General features: G+C 36.1%; 1 protein-coding gene across 2 annotated transcripts in view; it reads left to right on the top strand.

Annotated features, from left to right (window-relative positions):
* Positions 1 to 16,527, top strand: part of Pde3b (phosphodiesterase 3B) — a 142,307-nt gene that overhangs the window by 87,151 nt on the left and 38,629 nt on the right. For both annotated transcript variants that reach the window (XM_060366999.1, XM_060367000.1), the window contains exons 2-4: positions 3,201 to 3,251; positions 10,154 to 10,402; positions 13,005 to 13,144. In XM_060366999.1, the coding sequence (XP_060222982.1) occupies positions 3,201 to 3,251; positions 10,154 to 10,402; positions 13,005 to 13,144 (440 nt within the window). The remainder of the gene's footprint in view (positions 1 to 3,200; positions 3,252 to 10,153; positions 10,403 to 13,004; positions 13,145 to 16,527) is intronic.

Here is a 16,527-nt window from a genome sequence, read left to right as displayed (position 1 = left end):
TGGAACCAAAAACAAGACCCAGAAATAAACCCACACACCTATGGATACTTGATTTTTGACAAAGAAGCCATATCCATTCAAGAGAAAAAAGACAGCACCTTCAACAAATGGTGCTGGTCCAACTGGATGTCTACATGCAGAAAAGTGAAAATAGATCCATATTTATCACCCTGCACAGAACTAAAGTCCAAGTGGATCAAAGACCTCAACATAAAACCAGATACACTAAATCAGTTAGAAAAAAAAAAAGTGGTGAAGAGCCTAGAACACATTGGCACAGGAGACTACTTCCTGAACAGAACACCAACAGCACAGGCTCTAAGATCAAAAATAAATAAATGGTACCTCATGAAACTGAAAAGCTTCTGTAATGCAAAAGACACTGTCGTCAAAACAAAACGACAGTCTACAGACTGGGAAAGGATCTTCACCAACTCTATATCTGACAGAGGGCTAATATCCAGAATATATAAAGAACTCAAGAAGTTAAACAGCAACAAATTAAGTAATCAAACTAAAAAATGGGGTACGAGGCTAAACAGAGAACTCTCTGTAGAGGGTTGTAGAACGGCAGAGAAACACTTAAAGAAATGCTCAATGTCCTTAGCCATCAGGGAGATGCAAATCAAAACGACCCTGAGATTTCACCTCACACCCATCAGAATGGCTAAGATCAAAACTCACGTGGGAACACATGCTGGAGAGGATGTGGTGAAAAGGGAACCCTCCTCCATTGCTGGTAGGTATGTAAACTTGTACAACCACTTTGGATGTCATTATCTTAGACAATTAGGAATAGTGCTTCCTCAAGATCCAGCTATACCACTCCTAGGCATATATCCAAAAGATGCTCAAGTACACAATAAGTACATTTGTTCACCATGTTTATAGCAGCTTTATTCATAATAGCCAGAACCTGGAAACAACCCAGATGTCCTTCAATGGAGGAATGGATACAGAAATTGTGGTACATTTACATAATGGAAAACTACTCAGCAGTTAAAAACAAGGAAATCATGAAATTAGCAGGCAAATGGTGGGATCTAGGAAAGATCATCCTGAGTGAGGTATCCCAGAAGCAGAAAGACACAGACGGTATATACTCATTTACAACTGGATACTAGACTTATAATGTAGGATAAACCTACACAAGTCTGTACACCTAAAGAAACCAAGCAAGAAGGAGGACCCTGGGTAGGATGATCAATCCTCACTCAAAGATACAAACAGGATGGACATTGGAAGAAGGAGAAAACAGGAAACATGATAGGAGCCTACTACAAAGGGCCTCTGAAAGACTTTACCCAGCTGTGTATCAAAGCAGATGATGAGACCCATAACCAAACTTTGGGCAGAGTACAGGGAATCTTATGAAAGAAAGGGTAGTTAGTAAAGACCTGAAGAGGACCGGAGCTCCACAGGACCAAATATATCTGGACCCAGGGGTCTTTGCTGAGACTGATATTCCAAGCAAGGTCCATTCATGGATATTAGCTAGAACCCCTGGTCAGATGTAGCACATGGCAGCTCAGTATCCAAGTGAGTTCCCTAGTACTGGGAACCCATACTGTCTATGACCTGACATGAACTCTGTGGCTGGATCTTTGATTTCCTACCCCTGAGTGTGGAACCACCTTTCCAGGCCACAAAGGAGGAAAGTGCTGCCATTCCTGATGAGACCTGATAAACTAGGGTCAGATAGAAGGGGAAGAGGACCTCCCCTGTTAGTCGACTTGGAGAGGAGCATGGGAGGAGGAAAGGGAGGGAGGGTGGGATTTGGAGGGAATGACGAGGGCCTACAGCCAGGATACAAAGTGAGTAAACTGTAATTAAAATTAAAAAAAAAAAGAAAAGATGTTTACATCCTTTGTTTTGTTTTCCCTAGGTTTTCTATGTTCAGGATTCCTTCAGAATGCTTTTTTTTGTTGCTTCTATTTCCATTTTCATGTCTTGAACAGCTTTATTCATTTCTTTCTCCTATTAAGTTGTATTTTCCTATATTTCTTTTAGGGATTTCTTCACTTCCTCTTTAAAGGCATCTCTCTGACTTCATTTTCCTGTATTTCTTTAAGGAACTTATTAATTTTCTAAATTCTCTATCATTATAAAATTGTATTTAAGGTCATTTTTTTGGTGCTTCAGATGTGTTAAAATATCTTGGACTTGCTTAGTATTGTAGCTGGGTTTTGGTGGTTCCATATTCCCCTATTTCATGTTGTGTTCTTATCCTGGCCTTTAGCCCTCTGCTTGTCCCTGGTATGGCAGGCCTCAGGGAGTACAGGCCCAGTTGTGGGCCAGTACATGGAACAGTGGGGAGCAGATGAGGTTTACCTCTGTTGGGAGTGTTTTAGATGGACCTTCAGGCAGGGGTTGATGCTGTGATTCTTATCTGGTGGTCCTTATTGTTAGCAAGCCTCTGGAATGCAGGTAGGACTGTGGTTCTGGAGATGGAGTGTGCAGTTGGCAGGGTTTAGCTCACAACTGCCAAGCTTGCACTAGAAGCTCCCAGAAGTCAGGGGCTAGCCTCTAAATGTCTCTCTCCCCTGTCTGTCCTCTGTGTGTCTGTAGGCCTGCTGAGATGGAGACTGAGCTGTGGGCTGAGAATCGAAGGGAGTATACTTTGATTCTTTTAAACATTTCTTTAAATGTAATTTAACCCAGTACACATGAAGTTCTGAACTTTTGTCCATAGGAGTCCTGCATCTTTAGTGACAATTTTAGATCTGCTTTTTTTGAGATTTTTTTATATTTAAAATTTATTTATTTGTATGTGTTTGTTTGTATATATACCATGTGGATGCAATTCCCATGGAGTCCAGAAAGGGACACTGTATCTCCTAGAATTGGAGCTATAGGTAGTTGTGAGTCACCTGATGTGAGTGCTGGGATTTGAACCTGGGTCACCTGTGAGAACATTAAGTGCTTTTAACTTCTGAGCCATATTTCTATTCCAATAATAAATGCTTGAAGGCTAATATAAGTTACTGTAGTGCTTTAGGTCTGTACATGCTTTATTCTTTGGATTGCTCAGTTATATATTATATAAATTAATGAAGTAATCCATGAAGAGATTATTTTTATTCTCATCTCCCCAATTCCCTTTCTGATGTCTGAGCTGTTGTAGGTCTCAGATGGAAGAGGGTGCAGCTTGTCTTTGCATGTGTTTGTTCATGACTTTTAACCAAATATTCTTTTTTCAGATGATTCTCTGGGACTGGGACTTGAAGCAGTGGTGTAAACCTCATTACCAGGTGAGCATGAATGGTGTTGATGTCTGTAGAAATTACCCTTCATTTAGATAAAGTTACTCACAGGATTAGTACACTCGCATGATTTCTGAAGAATAAAATAATTTTTTTCTTTTTTTTAAATCTGAGGTAAGTTAACCAAAATCTTTATGGAAGCAGATTTTTTGTAGAATAATTTTAATTCAGTAGCATGACTACGCTGACAAGGAATCACATCCAAAGACGTAGCTCTGCGATACAGCTGGAATACACAGCTTTAATTCCTCTGGCTGGAATATAGACATGCCTTTAGTATACACTTTTAATCCAAAACAATGGGGTCTAATTTAGGGGCAGACAAAGTGACAAATCAGAGAAAGATTTGATGAGACGAGTAAGAGATAACATGCACCCAACTCTCTCTCTCTCTCTCTCTCTCTCTGTTACTTAAGAGTAGTTCAGAGAGAGATAGTATAGTAATACATTAGAGTTTGTGCACTCAGTATAGTACAGTTTGGTTACAGTTCAGTTTGTGGAGTTCAGAGGCAGTTTTTCCAAGCAGAGTAATTCAGTGAGAAGCCAACAGAATCCAGTTTGAATCAGCCAGCTTGGAGAGGCATTTAAGCCAGAAAAACTGATTTGAACCAGCCAGCCAAAGTACAGAAAGAGCTAGAAAGAGTGAGTTTTTTCAGCAGTGAGTCTTGGAGACTGAAAACCTTCTAGGCTGAGGTTACCAGATGGAGGCTAGAAGCTGAAGTCTGGAGCTTGCTGAAAATTAGATTATAGAGAGGCTAGAAGCTTCCAGGTCTAGGCTAGGTATATTTAGATAGAATTGCCCTGGGCTCAGCCCAAGCCATTTATTAGGAAGCTTGGGTTTGGCTCTCATCTTGTCCCTTCATCTGAGGAAATAAAAAACATTTACAGATTTTGTAAAAGTTTATTAAATATAAAGGAAAAAGAAAAGTAGTTGTTTTAAAAGTATTTCTAATAAAGTCATGGCTGAAAAGAAACTAATATCTTTATATTAAGGATGAGGTGGTTTTTTTGTTTAGTTTTGTTTTTTGGTGTGGAACACTGATGTGGGTCACATATGGAAGACTAAATCAACTGGCAAAGAATTTTATTAGGGAAAGAAAGCATTTTATTTATTGATTTTCTGAAATATATTTCTTACTGATTTTTAATATATGTTCAGTAAACTGTAGAGTTTAGTAGATTTTTTACAAGCTACACCTCCAATGTAAGTAGTGCCCAAGTGGGAAAAAAAAGAGAGCATTACTACCACCTCAGAACCTCAGCCTACTGTATCCCCGGAGATGATCCTTGGCCTGACTTCTAGTAATGTATTCCTATTTTTTCACACTTTATATATACATGGGTAAATGGAGATGGGATAATGTTGTAGGAAGGTTTTTCTTCAGGCTTTATGCTCATGGAATAAAAACTCATTAAATATTATACAAATTAAATATTAAATATCATACAAATATTAAATATTATACAAATACCTAGGCTATATAACTAGGCTCTTCTCTGACTAGCTCATAACTTAAAATAATGTGGCTGGTTACTTGGGCTCATATACCATGTGTCCATCCTCACAGTTGGTGGCTGCATCTCATGTGCCTCACTCTATCCCAGAATTCTTTCTACCTACTGATGTTCTACTCCCATTTCCTACCTAAGCTATAGGTCATCAGATTTATTATTGACAGATGCTACATCCATACAACATACAAGATAGTCCTTCTACAGAATAATATATTCTTTAAGCTCTTTTTTTATCACTTGAGATTTATGTATCTGAAACAGAAAATGAAAATAGAGTATAAGGAGAAAGAGAAACTCGATATATTTTCATACAGTAACATGATGTTACTGTATTTTATACAAACTGCTAAGTTTTTATTTTGGTAGGTGTTTTTGAATTACAAATATGCATATGTATCATCTACTCTATAAAACTCATGGCATTTAGAAAGTTTTTTCACAATAATAAAGAAATATGAAGTATTTAATCATGTATGTATTTATATTTACAGGAAGAAATATGAAGTATTTAATCATTTAAGTATTTATATTTACAGAAAATATAGCATTCTCTTAGCTTTATTTCACTAATTGTCTCACTACCAACCTTTGCATGCTCTTTGGAATGGCTGATTTTTATTTTGCATTTAAGTGGTTTTGTTCTATTACTTTTTATGATATGGATGTATATGTGCCACGCACCATGTACATGGAGTGCTTCCAAAGTCAATAAAAGAGTATATAGAATTATAGATGGTTGTGAACCACCATGTGGGTTCTGGGAACTGAAGCCAGATTCTCTGAACTAGCAGCAGTGCTTTTAACTGCAGAATCACCACTTTAGCCCCATTTTTTTTTTTTAAAGAAAAACAGTGTGTGCAATAGCCACAATAGCCCCTAGAATAAAAATGCCCTCTGGACCTTGGTAAGCAAAATAATGCTTACCAAGGTCTACCACAGGAGCAGGCCACACTTGACTTGAAATGGGATGTTTCTTTGAATGGATTTTATCACATTCATACTTACAAAGATGATCAGTTTCCAGTTAAAAGAGAATCCAAATTAGTGGCAAAATATAAACACAAATAAGCAATAAGTTCAGACCTGTGGGCTCGTTTGACAGGCTAGTGTATGTTATTAGGCATCTCTGTCCTTTTTGCTTTTTCCTCTTCCTTTCTTATAACCTTTATCAAATTGTAGCATTCATTTATAAAAGTACACAGCTCATAAATGTACAACTCAATCTATTTTCTTACACTGAAAAATTAACAGTTTCAATCCCTCTTAGTCCATCTTCTAAGTTATTGAGCATCCTTCTGGGGTTATGTCAGTCCTGAATTCTGCCGCTTCACTGTAGCTTTTTAAAAATACGTTTGTGTGTATATGTGTATTTGTGTGTGTGTGTTTACCTATTAACTCGGCTATGAGATTAATTAGTTTTGGATAAATCAGTAGCCTGTTTATTTTCCATTTATTCCACTGAATGAATATATTATATCAATTATATTGTTTTGTTCCACTTTTGTTTTGGTTTGGATTTTGGTTTTTCAAAACAAGGTTTCCCAGTGTAGTTCTGGCTGTTTTGGAACTTGCTCTGTAGTCCAAGCTGCACTGGAACTCACAGATATCCAACTGCCTCTGCCTCCCTAGTGCTGGGATTAAAGACATGCACCACCATTGCCTGGTTGTGTTTCACTTTGTTTTTGATGCTCAGTTTTTTTGTCTATTGCAAACGATATTGGTGGAACAGTCTTTTTCTCAGGTACACAATGTAGAGTGGATTTCCAGCTTGTTCACTTTCATTTGACAGTGCCAGACAGTTTCCCAGAGTTTGTGTTCATTTTATTTAACATCCATCAATGTAGGAAGGTTCCAGTTGCTTTGCATTCCTATAAAATTTGGTAGCAAAATCCTGGTAACTATGTAACGCTCTTATTGATAACTCATCAGATTGAGGGCTGTTTATTTTTTTTAATAATTTATTTTCATTTTTATGTGCATTTGTGTTTTGCATGCATGTATATCTGTGTCAGTATCAGATCTTGGAGTTACAGACAGTTATGAACTGCCATGTGGGTGCTGGGAATTGAACCCAAGTCCTCTGGAGGAGTAGTCAGTGCTTTTAGCTGTTGAGCCATCTCTCCAGCTGAGGCCTATTTCTTATTTTAGTTGGTCACCCAGGTAGCCACTGGTCAAATTTTGTGTAAGATTTTATTATTCGCTTAGCAATTAGTGGAAGTTCTTAATATATCCTGGACATGACTTACATAGATATATGGCAATGTATGTATAGCTATATGCCTACATACGAATTATATGTACATCTAAGGTATACTGAAAAACTCTGCCTCAAGAGTAAAGATTTTTTTTTCTATGCTCCCTTCTAGATGCTTTATTGTTTAATTTTCCAAAGTTTAGATCTGTTGTATATTTATAATTAATTTCCTGGTTTGGGTAAGTTTGACTTATTTAGAAATGTGTCCTATAGTTCAAGATAAACTAAAATGATATCTATCTATCTGTCTGTCTGTCTGTCTGTCTATCTATCTCTACCTATCTATCGTTTGGGTTGGGAGAGGCATGTGGGTATCAGAGAATAACATGTGAACTCACTGCTCTCCTTTCACCATAAGGGATTTAGGGATTAAACTCAGGATTTCAGGCTTGGTGACAAGTATGGTTCACTCACTAAGCTGTTTCACTGACCCAGGATACCTTTCTTCAAATAAAAATTTAGACATAAAATTAACTAAATTTTAATATGAATTGAAAGATTCTCTACAAAATAGAAATATTTTTGAGGATTTCTGCTTTGTTTTATCTCTGGCAACTGTTTATGAATGGGCAAATGCCTTTAATAGAAAAGCAGTATTTAATTTAAGCTTGTTTCTTTGTTTTCTTCTATTATGATCTTGCTTGCCCTTTTAAGTTCTGCCTTCATAGAGTTTTACTTGCCTTTAAACCTTTCTGAATTTGTTTTCCCAGACACTGGAGACTGAAGAGAGCCCCTTTCTGTCTCCTGTGAATGCTCTGCCTCCCATCCTCCCTATCTTGTGCCAGTTATGAATCACTAGCAAGTTCCTCCAGGGAGGAAGAATAGCACAGCTGTTTATAAAAAAATGTATATGTATGTGATTATGACTGGTCTCAGGCCACAGCTAGAGCGATAGGTTATCTGTACCAGTGGGTTCACTGTGGGTGCTGGGAGCCAAACCCAGGCCCTATGGAAGAGCAGCAAGCAAATCATAATGAGCCATCTAGACGTCTGAGTTCACTTTTTAAAACCAGGATATTGACTTTACAACTGCATTTATTTTATGCAGAGCTGCCCTCTTGGGTGCAGGTGTTGTTCCTTCATGGAACCCATGGCCACATCTTCTATAGATAATTTTTAGATGCCTAACCCACCCAGGGTCGGTAGTGTGTTGTCTCAGCCTTGGCAGGGTACAGCTCCAGTTATGCTTTGTCTTGCCCTTGGCAGGGTGGCCACATTTGCCACAGGCCAACGTCTGTAGGTGGTAGGCCTTGGAGCTAAGATGCAGCACAGTGTGTGCATAGTATTGCCACAGTTTTCAAAGAATGCTGTGTCTGTTGTTATCTTGCTTCTGCTTCCCAGTCCAGGGACTAGAGGAGAAGGCACTTCCTTCTGTTACTTCCTTTGAATTCATTTCTGTCTTCTGTCTTAGCTCTGAGTCTTTGCTTTTTTGTGCCCTGAATACTTGGCTGTGCTGTGTTGCCTGAATGTGTGAGACAGTATTTAAGTCAGCTTTTCTACCTTTAGGCTGGAGTTGCCCTGATAGAGTTGGCCAAGTAGTTTCTCTTACTGAAAGTAGTTTGAGAATACTACAAGTTTCCTCAGAGAACTGGTTGAAATACTTTGCTTCATAGTAGACCTAAATAAAAATGTAAACTCATCTTACATTAATTTCAATAACAGCAACTATTAATTAAGCACCTCTGAAATTATGGTACAAGAATGGTCAGAGATCAAATTATTTTTTAGGCCAAGCACAGCCACTCTCAGTGTGCCAGTTGCAGGTTCTCCTTGCTTCCTTCTTTGCCATCTGTCTTTCTGCCTTTGTCTCTTCCTGTCTGTTTCTCCTTCAGTAACATTTAAGATGCAGAAACAATTATTAGCTTTCTGTACAAACTCAAGATTTTTACTGAATATAAGACAGTGAGAAATGGAATTTGTTCAACATTAACATTATAAATTGGTTGAATATTCAACTTAATCTGTGTTGAATCATGTTGTCTTGCTTACTACTTCTCTGTCTCAACTAGAACTGAAAAGCAAGGCCTTGTCATAGACATAAAAGAATTCACAAATTTCAGTGAGTTCCTTTTTGCCTTTTGACACTCTGACTCACCAACTACCTCTTTTATCATCACTTTTCTTCCAGTTGCCCCAGGTCCATGTTCTGTTGCAGACACAGGCCAGGCAGACTTATGCTTCTTGACTTTGTACTTTACTTGCTAGACTCTGCACCAAATACTTGTTTTCTATAATTCTGTCATTTCCTGACATACATTTGCCTTCTACGTGAACACTGACTATACTCTAAAATTATATTAGCTCCGATCACCTCTTCTTTCCTCTCTTTTATGTGTTTTGTATTTTCTTTTTATGGCCCTACATGACCCTACATTGACAAATAACTTGAGATACAATGTTCTCAACAATTTTAAATTAAATTCTACCAAAGTTTTAGATTCTCACTCCAACTATGACATTCATACATTTTTTTCTCACTCAGTTCAAACTTACCTTTTGTTCTTTTAAATCCTCATACCATTTTTTTCTGTACTCTCACATTTTTTTTTTTTACAATAACACTGATACACTTTTATGTATGTTAAAGGTCACCCTTAAGTTTAAAGTCTAGACTTCAAATCCAGGAATCTTTGCAGCACATCTGTCATGATGCTTCTTAAGTAAGGTTATGACACAAGAGCTTAAATTTTTATAAGTTTTGCCATGAAGGTAAGGAGGTCATCAATAAATTACTGAAGTAGCAGGATTGTAGACTTTAGAGTTAACACATATTTAGTTATCTGCTAGTTATGAAGTAATGACTACCATTTGTTATGACATAGGCTAAAGAAATAAAACCATATTATCAAAAATATTAAAGCTTATATTTAGTATTTTTAGTACCAAAAATACTAAAGCTTATAGTATCTGTTACACACACATACCTCAAGTTAGAATTTTATTATTTATTGTTATTCATGACAAGTCATATGATTAAAATTTTATAATTAACAAAGTTATATTATTAGGCATTATAAGAAACACTTTAGTTTAAATCAGGTTTTTTTTTGTTTTTTTTTTTTGTTTTAGTGTTAAAATTTCTATGTAACAAACACATAATTTTCCTTTTTTTGTTTTTTAGAATTCTGGAGGTGGAAATGGAGTTGATCTTTCAGTGCTAAATGAAGCTCGCAATATGGTGTCAGACCTTCTGATTGACCAGAGCCTTCCTCCGCAAGTCATTTCTTCTCTGCGGAGCATCAGTAGCTTGATGGGTGCTTTCTCAGGTTCCTGTAGGCCAAAGATTCATCCTCTCACACCATTTCCTGGATTTTATCCCTGCTCTGAAGTAGAAGATCCAGTAGAGAAAGGAGATCGAAAACTTCACAAGGTTAAAATACATTAACCATCCAGCCTTATTTAATGATTTGTTTTTATTAAAAACATTCCTCCAAATGTTAGGTAATACATAGTTTTCTTTCCAAGGATCAGCTTCTTTGATATTATATCATATTGCTTGTGGCTTTATAGGCATTTATAAATTAAAGTAAGTCTGTACTTTTCATTAATTTCATTCCAGTGCTGGGGATTGAACCCAGGGCCTTGCATATGCTGGGCAAATGTTATGACTCTAGCTGTTTTTATTTTAAATAGCACTCTATATTTAGCAGTTACAATTTATGTGCTAAGAACTATTTGGTATCATTGTAGTAAGAATTAGAAAGCAGCAAGGAACTTAGTTTCAGGCTTATATAAACGAGATCATGTCATTAATTTCCTTTCTTTTATAGTGTCCTGGAATTACACTTGTTGAACCAAGAACAAATGACCATTATAATGTTATTACTTAATGATTTTTACAGATTTAAAACCCTGCCTCACTGACATTTTTATCTCTAAGCGAGCATTGGTTTTTCAATAATTAGTTATGGAATTAATTTTTTTTAAATTTATTCATTCATTTACTCATTTTACATCCTGATTGTAGCCCCTCTCCTCTCAGTCCCCTCTCTCACACTCCTCTCCTCGCCCTTCTCTCTCCTCTCCCTCAGAGTAGGGGGAGGTCCCCCATGGGTAGCAACCTGCCTTGGTACTTAAAACTAAGGTTTACTTTAAAAACGAATACATACAGGATATATTAACTTGGTACATATTATGCTTGTTCATAGTGCTGTTTATTATCTATTGCTATATTGTACATCTTCACTAATAACTGCAATCATAAAGTTTTAAAGTTAGAAATATTTTAGGGATCATTGTAGTTTAACTGATTCTGCAGCTAACCAAGAAAACCTAACCAAGAAAAGATAAAATTCAAACAAGTTAATTTTGTTAAATTGTACTAGTTTATATAGAACCTAGAAAAGGGAAATATGGGAATTGAGGGACTTTTGGTCAGTTCATTTCATTTTTGTCAGGTCCCAACATTGGGGTTTAGAAATGTTGAAAATTTAAGTAAGTAAGGACAGTTACAGGCTTGAAACCTATTGATCATCTGGCTCATAGATAGTTGGTGCTTTTACTTTTAAAAAGTTTAGCAAATGCTGCCCATTCACTAAAGCTCATTTAACAATTGTATTAATTCATGTGACTTTTTTAGTGCACCACATAACCATATAATCACAAACACCCAAAGGGACAATAGTCAGAAATCTGTGAAATAATGCTAAGATATCTTTGAGTTTTCATCCAGTATGTTTTTCTTTTTCATTTCCCACTGACATTTATTGATCTGAGGTAGTGATTATTAAAGAGAGCAATTCTTTAACCATTAGCAGGATATAGTGGTGTCCTCCTGTAACTGCAGCGCGGGGGAGGTGGAAGCCAGAGGACCGGGCTACATACTAACGCTTTGCTTCAAAAGTCTTACAAAGTAATCTAAGCAGAAAACCCCCATTGAACTCATTATGATGCTGTTGTACTTGCTGTATAGAAAAGTTTTCTTGTACATTTAAAAACCATTTTAAGCATGATATTAATTAAGTAGAAAGTCTAAATAGCTTATTTCCTAAGCATTATAGTTAATTATAGTAATTTAGGGTGCTGGAATCTGCTGATGTTAGTCATTTAAGATTACCAGGAAGTAACAATCTTGTTTTCTTTGTTATTTAAATTTCTTATTAGTATTTCATATCTAATTTGTCTCTTACTTTGGTAAAGTATAGACATACTAAGACTTACTTTTTTATAGAAAAGAGCCACAGAATTTGTCAAAAAAAATAGTAAAGGAAAGGGAATAGGGACAGATAATTCAATAGAAATATTTTATACATATGCTATGAACTCTATGAACTAAGAAAGTTTATATGAAGCTAAGTCAGAGTAAACAAGGGTTGTATATAGAATGTTTTCACTGTGCATCTGACTTACCACAGACTTTTACAAAATCACTGTCCTTGTGAAAATGTGTGTGTGTGTATACACGTATATATAATGTTTAGCTTTTTGATAGTGTAGTGTCTGCAGTGGGGAAATTGTATTCCCTATAATTGGATGTTTAGGTCAGTTGAGAATTTTGTCAAAAATTACTACAGTAAAATGTTTACGATTCGCTGTACTTAATTTAATCATTAGTTTTAAAGCTAACTGAGAATCCTGGAATTTCTCTATATTAGCTATCATGTACTTAGATATGTTTTGCTGAAAATATAAAAATTGATGCTCACCCTGGGTCCTAACCTGGTCATCTGAAGTGGAGTTTTAGTGTCAGTCTTTCAAACCCATTTTTAAAATTACGATTTTTTCTTTTTCTTGAACCTAAGAGTAAAATGTAAAAAATAAAATGTGTAGTTTGTAACAAAAGTTCAGGAGCTTTTTTATTTGAAAAAAAATCAATAGATTAACAATATAAATTATGGAAGTTGGAAGTGGACGTGGAAAGCTGCAAGATTTTCAGAGTGAACTTTTGTTTTGCCTGCACATATTATATTAATATTTTCACATGTCGTTATATATAGCATATTAAAGGATGATAATTTGAAATTATTTGGCAGGGATTGAGTAGCAGAAGCAGTTTCCCAACTCCACAGCTGAGGAGGAGCTCAGGAGCATCAGCATTGCTAGCTAATGAGCACTGTTCAAGGTGGGATCGCAGCAGTGGCAAGAGGCCCCCCCATGAACTGGGTGTTCCAAGGTAAAATCCTGAGAGCCTTTTAAACCTAAAGCATCCATTTCTTGGCAAGTAAAGTCTGAAACAGTTTTAAAATCAAGAAAGAATTGTTGCACTTTTTTAAGGACAACATGGATAGTAATTCTTAAAGATGCTAAAGCCTGAGAAGACCCTAAATATATTGAGACCCTCTAGCCAGTGTTTTAGTTCTTGTCTCTGTCAAAGATAAAAATGGAAAGATAAGATAAAGTATTAAAGGTTAATTATAAGGCAGGGAAATACTACTCAAGGGGTGGATGCAGGCTTCTGAGGAGAGAGTAGCAATATGGGATTTTGGATAGCTTGATGGCCAAGTTTTATGCAAGGGAAGTATTGCTTAAAGTTTTCTTTCAAACAGAGGAGAAGTTATGGAATTCCAGAAATAGTTGTAATTTTCTTTGGAATAGGGTTACTTCCTTTTCCATCCTATTTATGGGTTTTCAGATATAGAGTGGGAACAGTTTTGGGTTACCGCTTGTTTTTATTAAGCTTGCATAGCCCACCTTATCAATAATAGTTATAATCAATAAACTGATGATTAAAAAGAAAGTAACAATCTCTCACAGCTTAGGTCAGCTGGATATGGAGAATGCTAGAGCCTTAAAAAAACATATCCATGAGATGGCTTAGGGCTTAGGGCAGTGGTTCTCAGCCTTCCTAATGATGTGACCCTTTAATACAGTTCCTCACATTGTGGTGACCCCCAACCGTAAAAAATACTTTCATTGCTGCTTCACAACTTTAATTTTGCTACTGTTATGAATCATAATGTGAAAATCTGTGTTTTCTGATGGTCTTAGGTGACCTTGTTAAAAGGGTTATTTGATCCCCAGAGGGCCGTGATCCACTGGTATAGGGCAACTAAAATTAATTTAGTACACTTTGTTCCTAGACCCTTCTGAGCTTTCCTGCAGAGGCTCAAACCTAGAGACCTGACACATGCTAGGCAAGGCTTCTATATGTTGGGGCACCTTTCAGATTTTTGGAGGCAGTCACCAATCCGTTGTGTAGTGCAACACAGTTAAGGACTTGAAAAGAAGAAGCACATTTCTAGACTTGGCATAGTTGCTAGTTTAAAGTAGCAAGAATGTTCCAAATTCTGTTCCTATTTAAGCCAAGACTACACACGCATTCTTTAATCTTATAATGGAAACTCTTAAAATCAGAATCACAGTTAAATGAGGCTGGGAAATTATGAACTGAAATTGTATGATATTAATAAATATTTTCCCTCATAACAGAAGATTCAATACTTCATCTTTTGAAAGCCATGATAGATACTGATCTGTTTCTTGTGTGGGTAGAAACTTTTCAGTCAGTCATCAGGAATAGAAGATTTGTAATGAATGTCAAGTTCATGTTGAGGCACAGTATCTACTGAGCAGATGTCAAGCTAAACTTTGTTTAGTTTCAGCTGTGTATAGTTACATGTTTGAAACAGTAGATGGCAGGATTGGAACATGTGTTAAAATCTATGTTAAGAATTACATGTGAAATATACTCAGATAACTATATTTTTCACATTGTTTTGTGGTGTGTTAGTTTAAATTTGTAATGTTTGATCAAATTAATTAATTTCTCATAAAACTTTAATGTTTAGAATAGTAGAGTGAAGTATGAATACTTTATAGTACAGAAGAATGAGAATGTCTTGAACTTCTTTTTTAAAGGAAGTATAATGCAGAAATGGGAAATAAAAAACCAGAAGTGAGCAGAAGACTTAGGTTTCTATGCTATAGGAAGAAATTATCATATTGGAAATACTGTTGAATTTAAAAAGCAAGAACACAAATGTTGATTTTTGTTTTTACTCTTCATATTTATATTATGCCAATATATTTTTACTTAAAAATGTTTGATTTATTAAATCCAAGTCATTTTTATCTAGGTGCTGCCTCAAATAGTTAAAATAGAAATATGGACTAGATAAATTTTAATCTTCAGTGATTTACATAGATTCTCCAGATTCAGTTAAATCATTCAAACAAACTCATATTTTTCATCAATGTTTTGGAAATTTGGGCAAAAACGTAATTAGTTTTATGATGTATGTCTTCTTTAAGGAGACATATATTTAAAGGCTAAATATAGTTTTTCTAGTATACAGAAGCTGGAGTTTCTCCATAATAAATATCCAAATATACTTAATACATAGTTGGGATAACATAGTGTGTTGGCAAGTTTTATGTAAACTTGACGTAAGCTAGGGTCATCCAGGAAGAGGAGCCTCAGTTGAGAAAAGATGAAATACAGACATACACCATTTGACATCAATTAATACACTGATACTTTATCCACGAAACAGTAGGGTTTTTGTAATAGCTCTATATTCACCCTCATAAGTTATAGTCCTCATGGTAGAATTTTGGGTTTTGATTTGAACTCAATTTTGTGTCTGATTATAGCTTTGCTAACAATGAATTTAACAAGATTTCAGTATTAAACCTCTCTGAATATAACTGAAACCAGTTTTCTCATCCCTCAGCAGTCTTTTCTTTTTAATCTGTTACCAATTTTTGGCCTTTAATTCTTGGTATAATTTTATCTTCCTCTGGCTTAATGATTGTTTACAAAATTAATTTACTTAGAATACTTTTCATGTTATATGGTACTTTGTATTTCATTCCACAGATAGCAGCTGAGTCTTTCAGTAATGTTGCTCTCTATTTCATCTTCTTCCTTATCATGGAGCTCCACAAGGACCAAATATATCTGGGCACAGGGATCTTTTATGAGACTGTTTCTCCAACCAAGGACCATGTATGGATATAACTTAGAACCCCTGCTCGGATGTAGCCAATGGTAGCTCCGTATCTAAGTGGGTTCCCCTAGTAAGGGGAATAGGGACTATTTCTGACATGAACTCATTGGCTGGTTCTTTGACCTCCCCTTCCCGCGAGGGAGGAGCAGCCTTGCTAGGCTACAGAGGAGGACATTGCAGCCAGCCCTGATGAGACCTGATAATCTAGGGTCAGATGGAAGGGGAGGAGGACCTCCCCTATCAGTGGACTTGGAAAGGGGCAGGGAGGAGATGGGGGGGGTGGGATTAGGAGGGAATGAAGGAGGGGCTACGACTGGGATACAAAATAAATAACCTGTGATTAATATAAAAAAATAAAAATTATACAACAAAATCTTTTAACCTACACTGTTTCATGGTTTTGCTACAGCTTACATGGGCTATTGAATTAAGACAGTTTTAGTGTCATTCACCAGTTGTTTCATCTTCCTTTAGCAAAGCTTTGATTGAATGGCTTTTCTAATCATTAGATTTTGGGATCCCTTACTAATAATACCTATAGAGTGACAAATCTGCAGCCTTATTTGGAAAAGATGGAAATCAGTGGAACAGTCTTTCAAAAAAAAAA

Source organism: Meriones unguiculatus, chromosome 14, assembly GCF_030254825.1.
Source record: "Meriones unguiculatus strain TT.TT164.6M chromosome 14, Bangor_MerUng_6.1, whole genome shotgun sequence".
Lineage (NCBI taxonomy): Eukaryota > Metazoa > Chordata > Mammalia > Rodentia > Muridae > Meriones > Meriones unguiculatus.
This window is presented reverse-complemented; position numbering and strand designations above follow the sequence as displayed.